This window comes from Acomys russatus, chromosome 6 (assembly GCF_903995435.1).
Source record: "Acomys russatus chromosome 6, mAcoRus1.1, whole genome shotgun sequence".
Lineage (NCBI taxonomy): Eukaryota > Metazoa > Chordata > Mammalia > Rodentia > Muridae > Acomys > Acomys russatus.
In genome coordinates, this window is record NC_067142.1 from 58,951,643 (window position 1) to 58,977,522 (window position 25,880).

General features: G+C 37.9%; 1 protein-coding gene across 9 annotated transcripts in view; it reads right to left on the minus strand.

Annotated features, from left to right (window-relative positions):
• Positions 1–25,880, minus strand: part of Prrc2c (proline rich coiled-coil 2C) — a 72,272-nt gene that overhangs the window by 11,040 nt on the left and 35,352 nt on the right. For all 9 annotated transcript variants that reach the window (XM_051147706.1, XM_051147708.1, XM_051147713.1 and 6 more), the window contains exons 13-26: positions 25,583–25,752; positions 24,929–25,190; positions 23,801–24,008; positions 20,316–22,562; positions 19,565–19,773; positions 16,800–16,954; positions 15,336–16,173; positions 14,189–14,274; positions 10,298–10,486; positions 9,941–10,192; positions 8,777–8,869; positions 5,662–5,763; positions 2,080–2,281; positions 289–492 (exon numbers count right to left, since the gene is read on the minus strand). In XM_051147706.1, coding sequence (XP_051003663.1) covers positions 289–492; positions 2,080–2,281; positions 5,662–5,763; positions 8,777–8,869; positions 9,941–10,192; positions 10,298–10,486; positions 14,189–14,274; positions 15,336–16,173; positions 16,800–16,954; positions 19,565–19,773; positions 20,316–22,562; positions 23,801–24,008; positions 24,929–25,190; positions 25,583–25,752 — 5,217 coding nt within the window. The remainder of the gene's footprint in view (positions 1–288; positions 493–2,079; positions 2,282–5,661; positions 5,764–8,776; positions 8,870–9,940; positions 10,193–10,297; positions 10,487–14,188; positions 14,275–15,335; positions 16,174–16,799; positions 16,955–19,564; positions 19,774–20,315; positions 22,563–23,800; positions 24,009–24,928; positions 25,191–25,582; positions 25,753–25,880) is intronic.

Sequence of the window (25,880 nt, forward strand, 5' to 3'; positions counted from 1 at the left end):
GAAAATGTAGGACATGCATAAATTATTTTATAAATTGTAAGACACCAATTTGTCATAAATGTACAAGACAAAAGGAGAGATGCGAACTCATGTGCCTGTGCATAAATACTTTCCTTCTAAAAGTCCCAGAATTCTTTTTCTCCATGAAAATAATTCAAATCCAGAGAAGGATATATTAACTAAGCACATTTTTTAAAAAAATCCAAGCTTTTAAAAGTACCACGAGAAGAAAAACCCCACATGAATCTTCACTTTCTAAATCCCTATAACCAACCCTAAAATTATTACCTGCTGCAGACTGAGACACATAAACTTGTGGACTTTGCTGTTGCTGGGCAATAAGGGAAGGCATACAGCTTAACTGTGAAAAGTGACTTGCAGAAGGCAGGCTGCTTGTCTGTAATTGTTGGGGTTTTACTTTACAAATATTAGGAGGGTCCGATGTGGTTGTAGATTTTGTACTCAAAGAAGAGGTAGTGTAAGTACCGGCTCCTGTATTTGAAGAAGGGAGAAAAACATAGCATGTTCACTCTTTATAACATATGTCTACTGATTCTATGGATCCTGTGGGTCCTATCTATTTTAGCATTCAAGCAACTACAGATCAAAAATATTTGAGAGGATAGAGTGTCTTAGGGGCTGGCAATGTAGTTGAGCCCACAGAGATGTACCTAGTATGTACCATATCCTTGGCACTTAATAAACCAGGTATGGTGGCACATGCCTATAACCCCGGCACAGTGTTACTGTAATCTCCTTACTCAGGAAGTAGAAGCAAAATCTTATAATCTACAGAGTTCCGGTCCAGTCACGAATTCAAGAGACCTTGTCTTGAAAGGGGAGGAGGAAAATGAAAAATAAATCATGCCTTTGTTTTGTTTGCTTTACACCAATTCTCACTGAAGACTATGAGTCGAAACTAGTCTAATAAGATGCCTTAACAAACGGGCACGGGGAATGACTGGACAACTTTAGAGAAAGAAAAATATATAATTAGGGCATTCTGTGGCAGGACATTACAATGCCTTCAAAGTTGTCTAGGTTGGTCTCAAATTTCCAATCTTCCTGCTTCAGTCTCTCAAGTACTAAGATCACATTGGTTTTGTCTAAATACATTTATTACAGATAATAGAAAAACAGCTACAGAACAGTGCATTTACCAGTGGTAGAATGGAGTGCGTTCTCAGAATTGGCACAATATGGCAAAATATGAAAAATCAATGTTGTAATCACCAAATAAAAACCAGCCAAAGCCAACAAATTCTGTACAGGGTGTGTGTATATATAATAATAATAATAAAATATAAATAAATAAAAAATAAAAAAATAAAAGGGTTGCATAGTCAAGCATTTGGATATTTTGAAAATTTATTTATTTATTGTAAGTGAGTGCTTTATCTGCAGAAGAGGGCATCAGATTACATTACAGATGGTTGTGAGCCACCATGTGGTTGCTGGGAATTGAACTCAGGACCTCTGGAAGAGTAGGCTAAACTCTTAAACACTGAGCCAATCTCTCCAGCCCCAAGCATCTGGAAATATTTTCCATTCTTTAAGACCTACAAAATCTTTATTGGCAGTTGTGCCAAACTGTAAGAAAAAAAACAGTGTCTTCTAACTCTAGTCAGTGACAAGTTTTTCCCACACAGCACTCAAAAGTAGAAACACTAACCACCTAGCTTATCATGAGAAGTATACTTTTTTCCGTAATACCTTTAAATTAGATACATACTGAAAAAAATTACTTAAAAGCTGTGGGAATTTATATTTCCGACTGGGGTTTTTAATTACTTGGATATAGTAAACTTGACAACAAAAAAGTGAACTTCACAGAAAAATCTGGAAGACAATTTTTCTCCATGAGGATTTGGCAAAATCTTTTCTAATAAGTAGCCAATAAAATAGTCACATTAAAATTCTGAGACACAAATAAAGGGATGGGTAAGAGAAGGGAAGGAGTTTCTGTAGAGTTGTCTTCTGCTTAGATAACAAGGAGGCCGTTCAGTTGGGGTGTAGCTCAGTGGCACAGCGCTTATCTAGGTACGCTAAGTATAAAGGACAGCCAGGACAAACTTCTACCTGATAGAGATGCTGTAGGAGTGACTGACGCAACAGGGATCTGAGGCATTGATGCACTGGAAAATGAGTTGTAACTAGCAGTGCTTGGTCCACTGGCACTACTGCTGACTCCACTAACAATTGGAGGCGCTGTAGAAGTTACTGGGGACCCCTTTTCCCTTAGGTTTGGAGAATTTTCCCATGCTTTGCGTGCAGACTCCATCTGCAATAAAGTAAACTTCGGTTAAAGCTAACAAAACAAAAAACCAACTGATCACATGCTCTATACTCCAGTATGTAGATTCCAAATATGTCAGACTGAGAGTTTTCAGGCTCCTTCACCCAAGGGTTATCATGATTTTTTTTTTTTTTTTTTTTAAAAACCAGGGTTTCTCTGTGTAGCCCTGGCTGTCCTGGACTCACAGCCATCTCCCTGCCTCTGTCTCCCAAGTGTGCAGCACCACGCTTGGCTTTATGCTTTTTTTTTTTTTTTAAACAGAACTTATTGATAGTTTTGGGAAATACACATTGAACCATAGATAAAGCACTTATCAAGAAACAAATGGCCCTGCCTCTCATTAGTGGAATGAAAAGAAGTATGATTCCTCTGTGGGGATAGGTGTCTATCTATTGTAAGAAAGCCTTACAAAGTACCCCCCTCCCTTTCTTTTTAAACTAATACTTCTCAAATGCAGATGGGATTGTAACAGGACAACTTGTAGCCTTGTATATTGTCTATTGCCATTTATATCCATGACTCTGGTTTACCTATATACTCTCTCATTCTTTAAAAAGCAGAATTAGATCTTCAAAATGGAGCAGCATTATTTACTAACTTTCAGGTAACAATGATAACCATTATGCAATTTATTTTCTACCAGCTACATTTTGAAAGCTAAAAACAGAAAGGTAATATTAAGTTGGTTTCCATAACTGAAATAACAATCGATACAAACAATACTAAGTTTGTTTTCACTGTTTTGCTGTAGAACAGACTGGCCTTAAACTCACTATGTACTGGAGGGTGACTTTCAACTCCTGCCTTCATCTCTGAAGCCCTTAGATTTACACAAGTGTCACTATATCCATTTGTTAAGATATTTCCCTTTTTAATATTAAAATTTCTTTCTTTCTTTTTTTTTTGTTTTGTTTTTAGAGACAGGGTCTCTCTGTGTAGCCTTAGCTGTCCTGGACTCACTTTGTAGACCAGGCTGGCCTGAAACTCACAGAGATCCACCTGCCTCTGCCTCCTGAGTGCTGGGATTAAAGGCATGTGCCACCATGCCCAGCTTAATATTAAAATTTCAATGCAGCATCTAACTTTCTCTTACAGCACACTTCATGTTAGACCAGCTATTGGTCAAATGTTGAATAATTTTGTGTATCCAGTGACTTGAGTTGAAGAGCAGAAGATTCTAACATATGGAGGCTAAAAGGTTCCATTATTACCCGAGGAATACTGGGCTAAAAGGGAACCCAAGATAATCTCTAAGACGATTTGTAAGAGACTATTCCTAAGTAGCATCTTTAATGACACTAATAAGTTTGTTAGCCTTTAAAATGCCAATTTCAAAATTCTTTTAAATTTGGTGTGGCGAAGCACATGAAGGTTCAAGACAGGGTTTCTCTGTTTAGCCCTGGCTGTCTTAGAACTCACTCTGTAGACCTAAGAGAGCACCTGCTTCTGCTTCCTGAACTACTCCAAATTCTGAGATCCTTCTTCTTAAATTCCAGGGTGGTCCTTGCACAGACTCTTGCATTATCCTCTACTCTATTTGAGCACCAAACCAGTGTTTTAGCTGAGTTTTTCATTAGTTGTTCAGGATGATGGAACCCACAGCCAGAGGCTTATGGTATCACCTCCAACCCTTAAGAACAGCAGAGGTTTGTGCCTAGCTTCTGACAGAAGACTGGGTTTTGCTGATGTGCATCCAGCCCTATTTTATGTTCTAGATTCTCCATATATAACGTGATGAGAAAGTCTGAACTATTTTTATTAATTAAATTCTGCAAGGAAAACAAATAATCTACATACCTAGGAAATACCGACTTCATTAAAATCTGTTGAAAATAATTGTAAATCAGAACAAAACAGTGTGTGGGGAAGTTAGTATGCTAACTATTGTAACAGTTACCTGACTTTTGGGGTTGTAGTTATTTGAAAGAATACTATGTCTTTTCAGCTGTAGGTAACATCATATGGTATATAGTCCATATATATTTGGTTTAATTTCACTTTTTAACCAGAAAAGAAACAGTTTGTCTTTGGAAATTAAAGGATGCTAATTATCTTACACACTGCCAATAATATCCATATAGAACATTTTTACAACTAAGCATTTTCGCAAGAAAGGCTTTTAAAAAAGCAAAAGTAAAGAAATGACAGGTTAAGCTTATTTAATTTTAACTCTGCATATAATAATCCTTGGAATGTTAAAAAAAATGAGTTAAAAAAGCAAAGCCCAACAGATATTCTAAAGAATTAGTAACTCGCTCAAAAATAAGTATGCAAGTTATTTCCTTATGTAAAACAGATCAATAGAATCATAAAAATCATCTGAATTATAAAATAAGTTAACGAGCCCAGACTGATATAGTAATTCTCTGTACGGAAAATTAGCTGCAAGGCTAAACAAAAATTGGTACTAAACAGTAAGGATTGGGCACAACAGATGTCTTCTAAGTCACAGCCTCACATATTTATTAACACTCTTACAAAGAGGTAATCGTGAGGTCGGGTAGAAAGAGTCTAGAAATGAACATTGGCCACATTGACAACGTCTTCCTCTACTGCACAGCATAAAAAATCCTGCCTTTAGATATTAAGTATCATGCTTGCCAGAATTATGAACAAAAGGGCAACAATAAATTAATGAAGACATATTAAATATAATATATATTAAAGATGTATACATATATATACATATACAATCCACCGTTTTTTTCTCTTAACCACTAACTAAATCCAAGATGAATCAGAGACCTAAAATAACATTAAGTAATTTTCTTATAAAGAAGAATTAACAATGCCCAAAAAGCAGGAAAATAAGAGGCTAGAAAAACAAGGCAAATGCCAGCTAGTGGTACAGGTCAGCTTGTAACCCTTGCTATATAAGAAGCAGAAAAGACCATAAAGTTAAAAGCCAGCATGAGCTACTTGGTGCTGTTGTGTTTGAAAATAAACAAAGGGCTGGAATGTGGTGACAAAGTGCTTGCCTCAAATGTGAGGTCCCAAGTTCAACGTTTAGTACTTCAAACCAAAATTTCTCAGTTTTGCTCATAAAGTATACTTGTGTTAATAGCCTTTCATAAAACTTTCCCACATCCATTCAATTTACACATGACTTAAAAGAGCATTCTTACTATAATTAGCACTATGTATTTGACTACAAATCACAAACTAATTCTATTTTTATGGCAAAATGCACAAGGACAATAGACTTTGTCATTGTCAAACTGTTAAAAGCTAACATGATTGAGGTATAATTTGACATCACTCAAAAAGCAACAACAAAAAACCCCAAACCAAAAGACTCTTATCATGAACTTACATTCCTTGCACTGCACTAACTAAGGAGCCTCAGAGATGGAGGTTGTACATACCTTGAAAGTGAGGCTGAAAGTAGTGGGAGGAACTGAAGTTAGGCTGGAGCTCTGTTGTATAGTCTCCCTCTTAGGGAGGGGAAGGGTGCTGGGCAGGGGCACCTGAAAAGGCAGGCAACATATCACAATCTAAGCATGCTACAAAAAGGCCCATCAGTACAAAAAGGCATATCTGATCACTTAAGTTACAATGCTTACAGAGGCTGAAAATTATGTTCTAAAGAGAAACACGATCTACTCGGGTAAGCACAAATTATCAGGAAAAAAGAAACTGCCTCAAATATAAATTACATACTATTCAATGTAGTGCTCTTTGTACTTGAAATGAACTCCTGTATCTTAAACAAAATACCCAGGTGATCCAAGAGCCATATTCTATAAACTAAAGTTCTAAGAACTACAACTCTCAGCATATACGGAGGGCCTACAGATTTCTATCCTGAATATTTAACTTGGCAGTGCAGATATAAAAAATCTTTTCCCCACAGTATAAGCAGCATCTTATAACTAGGCTCAAGAACAAGAATAACCCATGGACCAAAGTACCTCACCACACCAAACTTTAATGTAAAGAGATGACCACAATAAATAATTAGAAATTTTAAGGTAGTATGCACTATTCATATTTTGTTTTACCTCACAGTGCCTAGAACTTGTGATTTTAATATGTATACTGCCTTATGTTTAGTTTTGATACTCAGGTATTTAGGGAAAAAAATGGCTGGATGCTTTCATATTTTAAGAAAATCACTTTGAGATACAATGGACTATATATAATGGAGGTCTATCAAAACATATACTAGTTAACAAAGATTTTTAAGTAAATTTTAGAGCTAGCTAAACTATATTAATAAAAAATGTCACCTGTACTTAACTCTGTGGGACATTCAAGATACACACTAATTTTAATATGGGTAATACTAAGTACTCCAATAGTTAAGATATTTCACTTAAATCCTATTTATTCTGGGGCTAGAGAGATGCCTCAATGGTTCAGAGTGTTTATTGCTTTTACAGAGGACCCAGATTCAGTACCTGGTGGTTCAACAATACAGCTCCATGTTTTCCTGGGCTCTGGGGGCTCTTGGATACAAGCTGTGCACATAAACTCACTAAAGTTTGTACATATAAACATAAACATACAGTTTAAAAAAGAAGTCTCTATAAAGTTTCAACAGAAATGAACCTAAGACGGGTAATTTAAGAGACAATAGTTCTGCATTTAAAATAGACTAATGAGAAAACATAGAAAGGCCTTAAAGTTTTTCCCATGGGAGACTTTATATTTAGTACAGAATCACTACTACACTTGGCCCGAGGAATAAACATTAAAGTCATTTAAACTGAATTTATAATAATGCCTAACCTAAATTAAGTTCTTGCTTTCATAGACGCCTTAGATATATAGCTAATAAACAAATATAGAACATTCACCTATACACAAGACCAGATCTTTTCTTCCTCAGTATCTGTCACGTGTACTAAGCCACATTCTAACTGGCCTTAAGTGTTCATCTGTTTTATATATATATATATATATATATATTTTTTTTTTCCCCCCCATGACAAAATGTTACAGGTTTAGAGAATGATTATAAAATTCACATTTCTTTAGTTATATTCCAGATTAAACATTGGCTGAGAGCATTGTACACTTTCTTGAAAAAGTGACATTTTATAAATTTGTTTTAAAATGAGGAAAAAGCACAATTAAAGCATAAACCTTTTGTAATGTTACTGATAATCTAGCAGTAGACTCAGCATTTAAGCTTAACAAAGGCCCTTTCTTGTAAATTTCCTATTATACAGGAAGTTTCTCTCATAAAGACGGGTGGAGTGATGGATTCTAGGATTTGGTACATGAAGCAGTTGTATAACTTTTAAGCACTGGAATAGCTTATCAGCTCTCAATAACAATTACAACGGACTCCTCTCTAGTCCTTTTCCTCAGCTATGTAGGGTAAGTCTTTTTCTTTTTTAAGTTAAAGATTTATTTATTATTTATATTCTGCCTGCACGAATGCCTGCATGACAGAAGAGGGCATCAGATCACATTATTGATGGTCATGAGACACCATGTGGGTACCGGGAATTGAACTCAAGACCTTTGGAAGAACAGCCAGTGCTCTTAACCTCTGAGCCATCTCTCCAGCTCCCTAGTGTAAGTCTTTTGATTTGACTATAATTTTGATTAACTGACCCCTAATGTAGCTCACCTTTCTAAAATTCCACATACTTGATGCTAGAGGGACGAATAGACAGCATGAGGGAAAAATAGAGGACAAAAATCAAGATTTTTATACTGAAAATGATAAAGTCCTTAAAAAAAAAATCTAACTATTTTTCCGAAGTATTTTTTGGAAAGAACAATCAACATTTGAATATGATAGGTTTTGATTACAGAAGTTTATACTGATAAAGGAGATCAGATGATCAAACTTCTCCCCATTTATTCTCAAAAGCAAGGACCATACAACAAACTTTTAAATGTCAAAATTATACTGTGCATGTGACCACAGCAAGTTACTCAATATTTTTAAACTAGTTTTTCATTTGTAGTGAACTAGGCAAAATGACTTAAAACATCCAGCTACATATAATTTGGTTTCTCTGAAGAACTAGGGCTTGATTTGCCACATGACTTAACATCACTTAACATTAGAGAATTTAAGAAATTTTGGAATACTTATGTTCATATTTTTAGCTCAATTTGCACAAAAGGGATGCTAGATTCTTTGGGAACAGTTTCTTCTTTTTCTACTGGCATTAAATCATAAATCATTGAATCATAAAAAGTCATATTTGTGAACAAAATTAACTAAATAGAATTAACTACAGTATGTTAGAGTAAACCCAAAACTTTTTACCAAATTAGGTTAAAAGGATGAGTGTTCATAAAATAAATCGTCTTAGCTAATAACTTAGAAAGGGGGTTTGGGAGAGACCTAAACTTTGATTTTAGTAGGTATATTCATTACTGTGCTCATAAACACAAACCTACTATCAACTTTTGTTAAGTTGCCAAGTACTGAACACAGGGTGTGTAAGACAAGGCAATGTATAAGATGAGTCAGATTCCTACCCAAACCTGCCAAATCTCTGAATGGTTACTTACATTATTAACCAAAGTATCCTCCATCTTTGCATTATTAGTAGCCACAGTGCTAGGCAGAGAAGAGGAAGGTGTAGTATAGTCTGTTACAGACTCCTGTGAAGGAGTAACAGGGGGAAAAAAAAGAAAAAGTCCTTTAAAGCTGAATAGGTCACTTTTTCACAGTCAAATAGTAACAAAGAGAGATCATAAAACACACCAATGAACAGTAGGCTAATACAGTATGGACCCATCTTCAAGGGACAACATTGCAACCGCTGCTAGACTTTTACATATATTTACTGTGTATTTTCACATCACAAAGTAGGGAGCTATCAATTGGACTAAGTATTTTTGTGAGTTATGACCTCAAATGAAAACAAGTATCTATTTTCAGTCACTTAATATAATTTGCCTTTCCAGTTGCATCGAGTTACGTACTGGGCCTGCAAAATCTTACAGTATCTTTATGCAACCTACATGTCTTCTTTACAACAGCAGCAGCATGTAACACAATGGACTGTCCTGCCACTGGAGGCTAGAGTTTAATGAAGACAGACAAAAACCCAAACCAAAAGAACCTCAATTGTTAAGGGAGAATATTTTTGATCCAGATTTGAATTTCTAGATCCTGAACTCACAAATATAAGGAACTGGCTGCATTTTAAAAGATACATATCTTTCATTCAATGTGGCAACGAAAAGCAAGTCAATACTTTTAGTGTTCAACCTCAAAAACAGTGATTTGCTCCAAGTGTGTCCCATTTTAAGTTTAGAATTATGATAGAAGGCTAAAAAGAGCTATACCAGACAGAGACATCTTTAAAAAGCTTATAAACTCAAGGGAAAGAATTCTGATTTTTATAGTTTTCTATGTGACATTTACACCATATAACCTACTGTATGGCAGGTGGTGGGTGCAAATGTCTATAATCCTGGCACCCAGGAGGCAGAGGCAAGTAGATCTTTTTGAATTTGAGGGCAACTTCTGTCTACAGAATAAGTTCCAGGACAGCCAGGGCCACAGTGTGTGTGTGTTGTTGTTGTTGGGGCACAGAAGCACACTGCTGTACAACAACCATTATAATCAAAAGCTCAGCATAAAAAGTACATTACTGATATTCTTGTCATTCATTTTGGACCTAGTTTGTGCATCAAGTGAACTGATCACCAGTGTATGCTGCATACCTTTGCATCAGTGCCATATTCTGTAGAGGATACTGAGATCATTGCTCCTATTTCAGCAGACATTTCCGAGACTGCTTTGGTTTCTTTTGCTGTTCCAGGATCTGTGCTTCTGACCACAGCTGGGCTTGGTTTCTCTTGTCCTTCTGGCTCAACCTGTTGGGCATCTTTCACTTTTCTATTTTTCAATGATCGTTCCTTTCCAATAGGACCAGGTTTATGCTCTTTGTTTTCTACCAGACTCAAATCTGGAAGCTAAAGTCATGTTTATGATAAAATATATAATAAAATTAAATTCAATTAAAAACAATTTTTATTTGTCTATTTCAGAATCACATCTACCTAATGAATAGTCCTCACCTTCTGGGCTTTAATGGGCCCTGCCCGTGGCTGTTTCTGACGTTGCTCTTTAGGTTCAGGACCTTTGTCGTTTGGTTTCTCTGAAAGCACAGGAACCACCTCACTTTCATTCCCATTGGAAGCTGGAGCACCAAACTGAATTGTGTCAATTCCAATTTCAACACCACTCTCTTGGCCATTTCTTGCTCCCTAATAAAATAATGTTTTAACACTTGGTATATCACAGTGAACATGTTCAGACTTGACTGAAAGATGTATGCAGTGCCACAAACAAAAAGCACAACAGAAGCCCGGCTTAGCAAAATTCTACATATTTACTGCGGTTAGAATAAGATTTTGGCTTAAGTGTTCATAGTCCCAGTTCTGTGATCATGACAAAACCCAAAGAAAGCTTCCAGTTATTTCATCATTAAAACAAATTTAAAACTAACTGGTAAATGTTCAAAGTTATAAATGGAGAAGAAAAAACAAGTATCACCAACTTCTTCCTTGGAAGTCTGTCTTCAAAGTAACTTAAAAACCCAACTAAGTGCTATGTAATTGGTAAGGTGGTATACACATCCATGGAATCACACCACTAATTTAAAAAGCTAATTTTCTGAACACAGTCCCTGTGCTAGGCAATCTCATTTTGACTATATTAGATAAAATGAAAGAAACAACAAGTTGGATAGGTAACATTAAGAAAAGCTAAGACAGAACTAAAATAAATAGCCATTTTAGAATACTAGACAGAAAAATTCCTGAGCAAAACATACTGGAAAGGAATAAATACCAACAGAAAGTAATGCCAAAAAAAATATGAAGTAGCAACTTATTTGTTAGACCAAAGCAACATTTGAATTTTGTTTTTCGCTTTATTTTTCCTTTTGCTTTGCTATGAAAAAACTAAGTCACTGTAACTGCTCCACACATCTAGCCTTCTGCATGCTGTCTCCTATCACTGTTGAGGAGCTCACTGGCCTTTTGTGCTATAACTTTTATAATGGCAGTTCCGATTTTTTTTGAGACTCCCAATGAATGATACTTTAGGATAACCACTCATCTCTACATGCATACACTCACATAAAAGAAAATGGAAAGACCATAGAATCTGCCCATTATCTGAAATGTAAATTTTGCTAATTAAAAAATGTCATGCTGCTGAGTGGTGGTGGCACATGCCTTTAATCCCAGTAGTCAGAGGCAGTGTTGTAAGTTAGAGGCCAGCCTGCTTTACAAAGTGAGTCCAGGACAGCCAGGACTGTTACACAGAAACCCTGTCTGGGGGGGTGGGGGTGGCGGGGGGGGGGGGGGGGGGGAGGAGGAAGAAAGCAGTAGTAGTCGTCGTCGTGAAGTTAACACAACGGCATTCTCCCAAAAAGCACTTTCTAGCTAGAAATCACAAAGAACATGAAGATAATGAGCAAAGTCTGGGAGATAAATAAGATACTACCAAAACATATGGTTGTAGAATGCCTACAAGAGAATTTCTGCAGCCATGAAACAAATTTTCTGTGCTGTCCCCTTCATGTCAGCAGGAATAACTGACTTTGCAAGAAATGCACTCTATTATGAATCATACAAAATGCCAACACCAACAATAGATGTTATATGAAGGCTGTCACACAGAAAGCAGTGAGTCTTGAGCCATTAAAAAGAACTCTCCCCGAGAACTTAATACCAAAGTGAGGCCCTCCCCAGACATGGTTTGTGAGAATACTAGAAAGATAGGGAAATAGGAACACTTCTATAAAGAGAAAACATCCAAATGTAAACCAATATATCTTTAATACTTTCCCATTTTTCTGCACATCCTCATCTACAGTGCAACTCTGATTGCATTGTACAACAAGACACATTCTGAGAAATACATCACCAAGCAACTTTTGTTCGGCAAGTATCATAGTACACTAAAACTAATTATGATGCCACCAGATGATGCGTTATGTGCACACCATGACATTTTTGACCCTCAAATGACACTCTGACTAAAATTCTATGTTGTGAATGACTGTACTCTGAAGTCTCTCTACTCACATTTCCCCCCTTAGTTTATACTAACAGGTATTCATGTCAGTGCCACCGGTGGCTCCTACAGCATTAATTTCAGCTGTTAATTCTGCACAAGGACCACTTGCTCTATCAGCAGCACTGGACACAAAGATCCACCCCTTTTTCCTTAAACTCAACTTTCTTTTGGCTTCTTAGATGCTTCCCTAATCAGCTGGCCTCTGTACCTCCCACAGTTCTCTTAGCTTTGAGTTTTCTTCTTTCCTTTATTCAATTTATTTTACCTTGGTAATTTCATCCAATTCCATTACTTTGCTGATATGTTGATAACTTAGCAAATACAATATTCAAATCAGATCCTCTTCTGATTAACACACTCTCAAAGCCAACTGACATTTCCACTTGAATTGTGTGTGTTTATTCATGTGCAGGTTAAGTATATACACCTGAGTACCAGTGCTCATGGATGCCAGGCACATCAATCAGATTTCCTGGAACTGGAGTTCCCGGCAACTTGACCCACTTTATGTGGGTGCTGGAGCCAAGCTTGGGTACTTTGCAGAGCACTCAGCATTCTTTAAGCCATGAACCCAGGCATGGCTACATTTTAAATGTAGCTATATGAGCTTCTTACCCTAACCCCTAATCATAATCCATTCGTAGCTGCTCATTTTACTTCTTTGGTTGTTGTTGTTGTTTGTTTTATTGAGACAGGGTTTCTCTGTGTAGCCTCGGCTGTCCTGGACTCGCTTTGTAGACCAGGCTGGCCTCAAATTCACAGAGACCCACCAGCCTCTGCCATCTGGCTTGTAGCTGCTTATTTTAAACTGATGAAAATTTTTTCTTTCCATTCACACCAATAGTCTAGGGTTAATAGCTCTCCTCCTGACATTCCACATTTACCATGTGAGTGCACTGTCTGACCTTTAATGACATTTCTCTGGTTTATCACTTGGCTATATATCCTGTCATCCTAACTCCCTTGGCTCCTCACCCACAAGAGTTTGTAACAGAACAATCTATACAGTCATCCCTGCCACTCCTTTGTATCATACCCTCCCATGGGTCTCTGTGTCTTCCAAAGCCCTTAAAACCTCTCCAACTCTGTTGTCTTTCTAGGTCTCAGCTCTCCAGCTGGATGGACTTCTCTGAACTACTCTGAATATACTAGAGTTGTTTTTGTCTCAGCTTTCATAACCGCTACTCACTGAACTAGAATTGACTTTTTTTTTTCAGGTATCTGAATAGCATACATTCTTGATTTTCCCCAAATTTTTATTCAAATGTCACATAAGTAGGATCTCTCAGCCTTTAGAATATATTGGCCACTTTAGACTATCTCCATTAGTTTGGGAAAATCCTTTCCTTATTCTCTCCATTAAACTGATTTCTCCTTACACTATAATAGAAGTCCCATGAGGCCTTTTAGCTCTATTTTCTGTGCCAGTTTTGTAAACCCAGAAGGGAAAATGGCTGGCACATCAAAATGTTCATTTACTTAATGAGTAAACACTGACCTAGACAACCATTGACCAATATCGCACATGGTTGAGAAGTGACAGAACAGTAATCTGTAAGTTGTCTATAATTATCCCGTTAGATAGAAATATGAGGCAAGCCTGGAAAATAGTGACTGTATTATGTTCTGATACTGGGATCAAAACAAATGTTTACCCTTTAGCAGCCTGTAAATATGGAGGACTAGCAGTCTTAGTATCACCCGGGTACCTGATAGAAAAGTAGCAAAACCCAAGCCAGACCTAATAGAGCAGGAACTCCGAGCATGAGTTTAATTTGTTTTAATGGCCCTTTAGGTAATAATGAGATACAATGAAGGTTGAGAATTTATTTAGAAAACCATGTCACTAACTCCATCTATGCCAGTAAGTCTATTCTTACCTCTGATGAAGTTGGTGAGCCAAACGATGTTAAGGGCTTATTCCATGCACTGACTGAAGGTGGCTGTGGTGGACTAATAGGACCTACTAAAAAAATAGCCAGGAGAAATGACCATTAAAATTGAGATGCTAAAGTCTATTCAACCCTTTATAACAAGGGTGGCAATACAGAACAATTTCCCACATCACAGATTAATTCATTCATTCATCTTTGTTTTTTCAAAGCAGGGTTTCTCTGTATAGCCCGGGCTGTCCTGGAACTTGATCTGTAGACCCACCTGCCTCTGCCTCCTGAGTGCTGGGATTAAAGATGTGTGCCACCACTGCCTGGCAAACATAAATAAGCTCTATTCAAGCTTTTTTATACACTCATATGATCACTTTGTATTTGTAAAACAAATGTTCTACACTTACTACACCATGCTGCCCTTCTAGTTCATCTTAAATGGTTCTTTTCCCTTTCCTTATACAAAATTTAGGTTCCACCTGAGAAAAACATGTATCCTTTTCTCTTTATTCTAATACCCTCTCCTGTCTGACCCCAGATCTTCTTTCTCCTTTATTTTTACCTGTATGTGCAGGCTACCTACATACATGATCTAGAACTCAGATGAAGAAAAACATAGACACATTTGTTCATGTGACGTACAGTTTAACACGTTGATTTATACTTACTTCTATTCAGTTATCTGTAAATGACATAACTTACTCTTCTTTATGGCTGAGTAACATTCCTTTGTGCTATACTAGATCTTTATTGATTTATATGTAAATGGATATTTGGTCTAATTATGTATCTTGGCTATTGTGAATACTGTTAAGATGAACATCACAATGTCCAAGTTTCTCTGCTGACTTAAATCCCTTCAGATACACACCCAAGAATGGAATAGCTGGATTCAATGATAATTTTATTTTTAATTTTTTTTAAAGAACCTGCACACTGATTTTTATATTGGTTGAGCTAATTAGCCAACTGTGTGTAAGGGCGCTTTCCCCCCCTTAACTGGCATTTGCTGGTTTTCTTAATAATAGCCATGCTACCTAGGGTGACACGAAACCTCAATATGAAAAAAAGTATGCTGTTAAACTGCTTCCTACTAAAAAAAATAGATGACTGGGAGGTATAGGAGAAAAAAAGTACTTACATTTTTTAGAAATGTCATTCAGCACAGCTGGAGCAGCCACTTTGTTATCCCATAATTCAGCTGTTAGAGAACCATGTGACTGTGGAGTCTGGATGGGTTTCCCAGTGGCTACATAATCTGTGCCATTAGATGTTTGAGCTGAAGGTAATCTAATGGAAGGTGGTGGCTGTTTTGATGATGGTGCTGAAGGTGGAAGTGGACTCTGGACTGGTTTGGGCATCTGTGTCTGAGTCTGCCCTGGTGTGGCTGGGGTTGGGGCAGTGGTTGCAGTGGAGGCTGGGGCAAGAGGAATTGAGGTTGTTGGGGCTGTGGCTGGGGTAGCTGGTGCTGAAATAGTTGGCAAAGCTGGAGCTGAGACTACTGGGGTTGGAGAAGAAACTGACACTGGTGCTAGAGCTGAAGCAAGGATAGGAATTGAAGCTGAAGTGAGAATGGGGACCGAGGCTGTGGTTGAGGCAGAGGCAAGCAAAGGAGTTGGAGCTGGTATGGAGGCTTGGGATGAGGATGAGGAGGCCATGACTGCAGATGCAGTGGACACTGGAACAGGAGCTGAGGCTGAGGTTGCAACTGGAGCTGGGCTTGAAGTTAGAACTGGAGCTGGGGTTGAGGCTGGAACTAGAGCTGTGGCTGATGCCAGAATGGGAACTGGAGCTGGGGTGGAGGCAGGAACTGGAGCTGGTGGGGATGCTAAGACTGGGGCTGAGGAAGAGACTGGAGCTGGTGCTGAGGCTGGAGCTTGGGCTTGCTGAGTCCCAGTAGCTTGTTTTTTGGCAAACCTTGGAGGAAGCTTAGAAGTCTGACTCCTTCCTTTTTCATTTATATTTTTTTTGCTCCACACCTTAAAAAAAAAAAAAAGACATCATCTATTTTGTCAATAATATACTTAAAGAAACAGTGCACATATATAATTTCTACTTCCTACTTTTTATAGAACTTCCCACTGCTAACTTAGTTATTTCAATTTTCTAAATGGACACTCTCAGGGTATTAGTGGAATAACAAACTATAAGAAGTCAAGATGATATGGAGAAAAAGGACAAATAATATTTTATATATATGCTTACTCCCCCTCCAAAATCTGAAATAAACAACAAAGTTTGAAGTAAATTTGACCCCTCTGCACAAAAAAGACAAAAATATCTTCTAGGTCAGGGCACTTGTGTTCACTCAATTTTCAATATAATTTAAAACAAACTGAATTTTTACCATGGAACAAATTAGTAGTACATAAGATATATCGTTGAATTAGAGAAATGATGATCTGTTTTAAGAAAAATAGCAAGCTATGCTGACTACCTAATTTTGAAATGACCTAAATTCTGGGTAGAGTTCCCATGTGTAAAGGTAATCACACAAATTTAAGGTAAACACAAACAACTTTAGGAGTAGACATCAACCCTGGTCATTTGCTAACGTGCTCTGAACATCAATATACAAACAAGCAACAAACTGATGAGCTTTTACCTGTACGACTTGCTCTTCCTTCTTTCGGCGCTCCTCATCCTGTAACCGCTTTTGTTGTTTTTTAGATACCACTTCAGTAAAACCATCATCATTTAAATTTGACTGGGGGTCTTCAATAACAGTTACTTCAGGATGATCATCAATGATAACAACACCTGCAGGTGTGAAAAGATTTCTTATAATTTTAGAGTATAATTTATTTCCTATCCTGTAAGATAGCCCAAAATGGATTAGCAAATTTCAATGTTATTTCATCTTTATGAAAAAGTCTCATAAATAAGATAAAAACAAAAACCTCAAAACTGAATGCTCTGAATGAGAGACCCTTTTTGTTTTTGAAACAGGGTCTCGTGTAGCTCCCACTAATCTCAAACTTGGATAACTGCGGCTGGCCTTGAACTCTAGCTCCTCCTATCAAGTGCTGCGATTATGCCTATGTGGCACCATTCCCAGTAGAACATTTTTCCTTATAATGTAAAACATTCACAGGCAGGCATGCTCACTAGTGTATAACTCATACAGGTGTGCTCACTAGTCTATAATGTATAACATACACAGGCATGCTCACTAGTGTATAATGTGTAGCACATACAGGCGTGCTCACTAGCTCTCTCTCACTCCTTGCCCCCCTCAGTCATTTAAAAACAAAAACAAATAAAAAATATCCCAAATGTCTTCTCAGCCTCAGAACTGTGTAATGCTCTAAACAGCAGTACTATACTTCATATATATTTCCCTGTCCTAAAGTGGGAATTATTGTCTGCTAAAAAATGAGTTTATTTGGACATGGATAATACCATGTATTTTCAACTAATGATTATTTTGGCTAAAGTTATACCCTAGACAGTATAGGACATCTGAGTATGTTATAGAATGCTTCAAAGTTAGAAAAGATGGGACTTTTGGCTACAGATATAAAATGTCAAGAAATTTACAGAGGACCTTCACATTCCGCCCCCCCCTTTTGGAGACAAGAGTTTATTTGTGTAGCCTTGGCTATCCTTGAACTCAGAGATCACCAGCCTCTGCCTCCTCAAGTCCTGGGATTACAGGCATGCACCACCATACCCAGCTACATTTCTTTTTATGTATTAAAATTTTATGTACAGATCAAAGAGAAATGAAAAACAAATATTAAAAATGGCTTTTGTGGGTGTTATAGTATTTCAGATTGATGAAATGGACTCACCACAATTCTACTGTTTATTGTTGTTTTGAGACAAAGTCTCATTTTGTGGGCCAGGCTGACTTAGAAATTACTATGGAACTCTAAAGCTGTTTGCATTCCAAATATGTGCCACCACACTTGGCTAATATCATAATTCTAAATTTACTTCAGCTTGTCACTTAACAGAGCCTGAGTTATTCCAGCTACTTGTGAGCAAAAAATAGTAAGGGGAAAATGTAAAAACCCATACGTAATTTTAAATTCCATCTCATTCTGAATACTCTGGTGAAAATGTATGTCATCCTTCCTGAAGCACAAGTCACCCTTTTGTACAGCTTATTGGTGACAGCTGTCCATGAGCTACCTGGAAGTGTTTACTACATCAACGAGGTATCATAGCGCTTTTGCTGAAATACCTCTTGTGTAAGTAACCTTACAGCATACCCACTTTATCTCATCATTTGTCCACCTCACATCATCACAAAAAGGGTTAAGAACACACAAGGTATTTTGAGAGAAGAAGGCGCCATTCTCACAGCTTCATATTGGCTGTTGAGTGTAGAGTACTCAGCAGCAACTGTTCCTTTGTCCACCAGATGCAGCAGTGTCTTACCGCAGTTCTGACAGCTAACCTTGACCACCAAATGTCCCAGAGTGGAAAAGCTACTCCTATTAAGAATCACTGTGCTAAATAATCCAGCTAAAAATCCCTAAACAAGAAATTAAGATCAGTTATTTCTTTCTCATTTTTATCCCATATGAATTAGATACTAGTATAGAATAATAGTCCTTACATTTATATTCAATATGTTTGGTCAATAAAAATCTGTATTTCTATCAAAATTCCTAGTGAGGCAAATAGTGGAGGACCACACTTTGAGAAGCACTGGCCTAGAAATAATGTCTGAGACCCAAGTTCAAACAAATAAAGGGTTAGCAAAAACAAACACACCAAAACTCCACAGAATTAGAAGAAGACACCCACATCTCATACTGGAATAACTACCTATCTTAACCTTCCATTATTACTACCTCATTAAGAAACCTGTTTTATTAACTTTGGTTTCATCTGAATGGATGACAAATCATATACTATTACAAGTAAAATCAACTAGCTTGAGATAATTTGCATTTATCTCTTTGCTCAATATTTTTTATTGCTTGTTATCCATATTTGGTACTTGTTCATTTGGCAGCTTTCTTAACACTGTCTCCCACTGTGTTATTCTCTTCTGTATTACTGAGTTGACTGTTTCTTTTTAAAAACAAATGTTCAGAATAGCTTCAGTTCTAACTCAAGATCTTCACTTAATGTTTTCCTGTGCTTTCTTAAGCATGTTTTGCAGCTTTACTGGTTTGATACATTTTAAATCCTCCCCATAAAGAACAGTGAACGCCTTCCTGGAGTACCATCAACCAAAATTATACTCCATGTTCCTTACTAACTGCTGATGTTGTAGTTTAAATCAAATTAGTATTTCACAGTCAGCCTCGATGTCTAACATAAATGCACCATGTTCTCCTTCCTTATGTTTTCAATAGTGTTAATATCTGCTTAAATTTACCAAGAAGTGAAGTACAACAATCTGGAACATACTTGCATAATTGTTGAGATCAAACTGTGACAGAGCATCTACTTTCTCTTTTGGTTTTTTAGGACCTGGTTTGGTGTCTTCTCTCTTTTTCCCAGTAGTATCCTTGGAATTCTTTTGTCCCGCACCATTAGGTGTGCCTTCTTGGTGGTGTGCAGAGTTACCATTCACAGGGTCAACGCCAGCTGTGCCTGAGGATTGGTCGTCAAATGGCCTAAACAAAATAATTTAAGATGATTATTACATACTCCAACAAAAAAACACTCTTCCTGGCAGTTTGTAAATTCACACCTACAGCACAACGCTGTGGCTCTCAAGAGCTGCTGGCCTGGATGGATGGCTCTTTGTTGACAATTTTAAAATCAAAATAAAATGTAGACCACACACACCAACTTCTACAGGTGTTGATGAACCCATTCTTGGGTATGACAATTTTTTTGCTCTGAAAGTACAGCCTCACTAAACTTAATGTTCCCAACACAGCTCTTTAACGTTCTACCCAACAGTTCTAGAATTCTCATTACCCCAGGAGATAACTGTGTCCATTTGTCCACCATTTTGTTTAATTTTTAATTTTTCTCGAGACAGAGTTTCTCTGTATGGCCTTGGCTGTCCTGGACTTACTTTGTAGACCAGGCAAGCCTCGAACTCACTTTGAGAACAAAGAATCTGGGGAGTACCATGTCTTTTACCTAGATTGGCACCTGTGTACCTTCTTTAAAGGAACACATTTTATATCTAAAGCACAGAACTCACCCTCTCTTTCCATTTTTTGATGGTGGGCCATTTCTTCTTTCATTCCTAGGACCTGAGAAATTCCTCCCTGATTTGGGTGGGCCACTGTTGCCACGGCGATTCTGGCGATCAACTCCAGGTCTCTGACTAGAAAAACTTCTCTTTGCTATTTCCCTTTTTGGAGGCAGAACATTTTCTCCAGACTTTACTACTGCTTGGGAGCTAACATCAGCATTTTTTTTCTCATCCCTCTCACGTCTCTCATTAAAATCACTACTTTCAGAGGCTGTTTCCCATTCTTCATTTGCTTGATCTGAAGAGTTCTGGTTAGACAAATCTGGAGTCTTATTTCCAGAAATGTCTCCAGGTGGATTCACTGGTTCTTGAACCAGATTATTATTAACTGTGCCATTTGTGGGTACCAACACCTCATTTGTCTTTGAAGCAGCCTCTCTCTCTCTCAGCCGTCTGAATCGAGGCGGCTTATCCTGCCTTGGTGGGCGGGTAGGACGTTGCCTTCGGGGCCTCTCTCTAGTTGGGTCAAATTTTCGCTCAAATTTTGGAGGTCGTTTATCTGCTGGTAGAGGCATAAACTGCTCATGTCTTCTTGGTGGCTCTCCATCTTCAGGTTTAGGAGGTTCTGCCTGCCTTGGATTCCACTGATTGTCCCTATAAGTAGGTCTTCTTAAAGTGGCAGGACGTGATGGTCGGCCTCCTGGATCCCTTCCACCTCGTCTGAATGTTCCTCCTCTGCCTCGCCTTGTAGGCTCCCCTTTAGGAAGGAAACCTGGTTTAGATTTATCCTCATCTCTTATGTAAGGTTTTTCTAATGGCCTATTATCTATTCGAACATGATTTTCAGGCTTAAAAGAAGATTGGGTCTTGATAGGTTTTTTGTTTTCAGACCGTTCCTCTCTTTTGGGAAGTTTGCTTTTGCTTAAACTATCCTTGTCACTTGCACTTTCATGGACTTCACTGTCAGTGTCAGTCTCAGAACCCCTCTGTCGCCTTCTTTTGGGAACAACCTCAAAATCAGAGCTCTCACTTCGTGTTTCGCTTTCTTCTCGTTGTCTAAGAGGTCCTGAAGGCACATGTTCTGTTCTTGGCTTATTGTCTCTATACTGAGGATAATCACGAGTGTGTCCTCTACCACCTCTGCCACGACCCCCATAAGAGCCTCTATAGCTTCGGCCTCTGGAGTAGTACTCGCCTCTGCCTCTGCCTCTGTATCCTTGGTCTGGAAACCAATCCCTATCTCGAGCTTCTTTCCAATAGGTCCTAGTGGGTAAAGGTGACTCTTTTTTAACTGCTGGTCTAGAATCTGGGCGAGGTCTTTCTACCCCAACATCTTTGCTGATGACTTTCTCAGGCTGCTTCTCTTCTTTGACTGTTGGTGCTGCAACACTTTGTTGATTTACAGTTTTAACTGCAGGCTCTACCTGGACACTACTCACAGGTTCCAAAGGCCTCTCAGTGTCTTGGGCAGGCTTCAGAACCACAGTTGAAGCATCTGTTGACGGTAGGTTCTCTGGTGCTGGCTGTATGGCTGGTGGAATCAATGACTGTGGCTGGACGGGTGCTGGAGGTGGTAGAGGAACGTCTTTCTTTTCTGTTCTTTCTGCTTTAACAACCTTTTCAGTGACCTTCTCAACCTTTTCACCTTCTTTCTCCTTTCTCTGCTCCCGCTCCTCTTTCATATCTCTAAGTACAGGCTTTTTAATGGGCCCTGACCTTCTCACAGGCCTATCATTACCTTCTTCTCTTCTGTTTGAGCTTGGTCTTGGACCCCACCGAGTCTCTGATTTAGATTTAAAGACTTTCTCTGGCTTTGGTCCTTCAGAAGATCGCAGAAAGCCATCTTTTCTTGGCTTCTCCTCTGGCTTTTCTACAGTTTCTTTAGAATCAACACATCTGCTAGTAACCTTAGGAATGCTGACAGAAGGCTCATTTCTTTGCTCCTCTGCCTTTTGAGCATGGTTAGACCCATGAGAAACACTTCTTTTTCGGGCAGGTTGACTTTCTAGTGCTGGGATCCGCTCTTCTGTAGGAGTATGTACGCTCTTTTGATCAGTTACATCAAAACAAGCAGACTGGCTATTTGTATCCGCATGGTGAGGTCTCACATCTTCCACAGATCTGCTTAAAAACTTTTGTCCTTCCGTTTCAGCTGAGTCTCTAGCAACATCTGTTTTTGAATGAGTCTCCAGCTGACTATGCTCTACAGAATAAGAAGCTGCAATCTGTTCTCGATCCAATGTAGTTTCAGGCCTGTGATGATGAGAATTCGACCAATGATGAGAACTAATAAAACAATCTTTCCTATGTTGCACATATACCCCACCACTGCAGCATTACTCTCAAAATTCCCCAAGTTTAAATTATAAAGCATAAGATAGAAAATAATGAACCCTAACTATTGAGACCAATGTTATTTCTGAATGAAAAAACTCAGCAAAAAACAAAAAACAAAACAAAAACAAACAAACAAACAAACAAAAAACCAAAAAATAAACCCAACAACAACAACATGGCATGTCTATATAACTGGGTGAATGAAGAAAATATGAAACTCAATGTTACTAAAGGACTAATAAGGAAAAATAACTGTTAAACACTGTAACACATAAAAGTCTGAGCTAGAAGTAAAAGTACCAACTGTATGGTTCCATTTAAATGGTGCATGTAATCACATTCATTCAAGTAGAATACAGAAGGAGGATCACTTGAAGGCTCAAGGTAGTGTGAAATATGGAGATGCTGTTCTAAATAATGGGGTATGGTTTCAGTTACACACCGCGAGGCTGTATAGCTCTGTGATAAAATACTGTTATTGTAGCTAGTGATACTAACTTATATACTTATCTACAAAGTGAGTCCAGGACAGCCAGGGCTACACAGAGAAACCTTGTCTCAAAGAAAGAAAGGAAGAAAGAAAGAAAGAAAGAAAGAAAGACCCCAAAATGTTTGGATCACATTGATATGAATGAACTTCTAATGCACCAATTAGTTAGCAAACTAAAATAAATACTTGTTTTTATATATAATGTACTATAAAGAGCTGCTGTTTTAAAACATCTACTAAGTTAAAGCATCTAATTCAGTGCAAAGAACTAGTTTATAACTAGTTTACAAGTAATTTGCCCTCATTTGATTTTTAAAAACATGCAAGAAAGAGAGAATATACACAAAGATAAATCGAAGCATATCAGATCCATGGCTCGGCTTTAAATCAGAATGATCCTTAAAAAGAAAATGTTAGTGTGTGTGTGTGCGCGAGCGCACACATAGAAGGTGGGGAGAGCTTGTGCTGTGGACCAGCTGTGGAGAACAGAGGCAACTTTAGGAGTTGGTTCTCTCCTTCTACCAGACAGGCTCTAAGCATCAAACTCTAGTCATCAGGCTTAATGGCAAGTACCTTTACCCATAAGCAATACTATTGGCCACCAGAATGATCTTTAGGGATGCAGTATTCTACTAATGTTTTAATGATTTAGGTAACTTATTACCTTGTACCCCCAGGTTCTTCAGCTGCCTTGGGAGTAGCTGCTTGCTGAGGCTCAGCATGATAGGGATCTGACCCCCACATCATCCTCGGTTCAGAAAGTGAAATTCCATGATCTCTTGCAGATCGAGCTATATGCTCAAATGACTCAGAACTATTTGGTGACCCTTCCATCTGGTCTCTTCTGATTAATGGCTTAGGAGGAATCATTCCTGTAAGAAAAGTTCACACATACAAGAGAATTATGTAAAGTGGAAGAAACAAAACTATGATAAATACCAAGTGATTGCTATTTAAATTGTTTATTAAGAACAAAACCAAGGGGAGGGGAGTATAATCTGGGTGTACTTTATCTTAAAAGAAAAAAAATGCATTATTAAAAACAGCTAACAGAAAAATAAGAGATCAGAATCAAACTAGGCTAAGTTTTGGGAGGAAATTATTTCTTATAGCAAGTTTCACTTTAGCTGTTCAATATCCTATTAAAGTATGTAACTCAGTATTCAAATAGTAAGGTTTAAAAACAAACATAAAAGCCAACCAACCCATTAAGATGGCCCTGAATTCTATGGCCAGAGCCTTTTGGGTCCTGGGATTTATGGGGCATGCCACTATGCTCTGAATTAGCTATAATTGTGAATTGTCTTCTAATTACTCCTAAATCTTCCACAGTATCATTTTGACAATAGATTTTCTAGCTTAATTCTAAATGATTCCACAAAGGGCTAAATTATTTACTTTCTGGCTAACCTATGAAGAAATCCAAGTGTTAGAATGACAAATGATAGAGAAAATCAAAAGGAAAGAATACATATACAGATATAAAATTCAAATGTTGAAAATACTAGACAGAGTAAGAATACTAATAACAGATCTTGCAAGAATAATTTCCATCTCAAAAATTTAAATCTCTAAGACAGAAAGAGAACTAGTACTGGCACAAATGTCTACAGTAAGAGGTCTAACTCCAAGATAAAGACCTAGAGGTCTTATTTCATTTCTTACTAGATTTCTGCTATTGAAGGAATTATGACCAAAAAGAAAAAAGGGAAAAGGGGGGAAAAAAAGTGACAGGACAAGAGAAACCTTTAAAAACTACAAGTAAGCCAAAACACAGTCACTACCAACATACCAGGATGAATGGGTGGAATATCCATAGCAGGCCTTCCAGACATCATCCGAGGATCCATATAGGACTGCATCATGAGCCACCTTGGATCAAAACCCATAGAGGCCAAATGTTGAGGGTGGGGCTGCATTGGCTGGTAAAGAGGTCTGTGTGTCGGAGGAGGGACTGAACCACTTGCTGGCTGTGAAGGAACAGTCTGTGGAAGTACACCTTGCTGCTGCTGCTGCTGCTGTTGCTGCTGCCATTGTTGCTGTTTCATCTGCTCCTGGAAAATCAAAATCAAACTTGTTGAGGTTTCTATTCTACCAATCAGTGTAATCAATCATTGTAAACAATCACATTTTGGGATATTTAAAGATAAAAAGAATTAGCAGAGTTGGCAAAAGACTAAACAAGCCACGGTACTTTGACATAAGCAACTTGTCATTTTCTAGACGTGGAAGGTGTGTCTATGATTAAAGCTTAAGATAAAAAAGACATGACAAAGAAAGTCAACGTAAACCAATTTTCAACACATATACTGAAAAGAAAGAGAAGGCAGTTTCTATGCTTTACATATTCTAGGTTTAGGTTCTATATTTTATTAAATTATCAGGATACTGAATGATAAGCATTTATTATCACGCGTATGAAGTATTTCTGATTGTGTAGTATTACCTGCTGTCGCTGAAATCGTGGTGGCAATGATTTCTGAAACTGTTTGAAATAGCCAGATAACACAGCAGGTCGGGGCTGAGACCCTGATTCAGGTTCTGCTTCCTGTACCACTTGCGTGGTCTCCTTTTCACTGCGATTGCTGTCCTGTCTAGTGAAAACTGGTTCCTCTTCTGCTCAAAAAAATAGTGAAAGATGTTCCTATCACTTTTTTTTATACTGTGATAAAATGAGGTACAATATACTATAAGGAGGAAAAAGCACCTTCCTAACATCCAAATCTTCATTTTGTAGCCTAGAA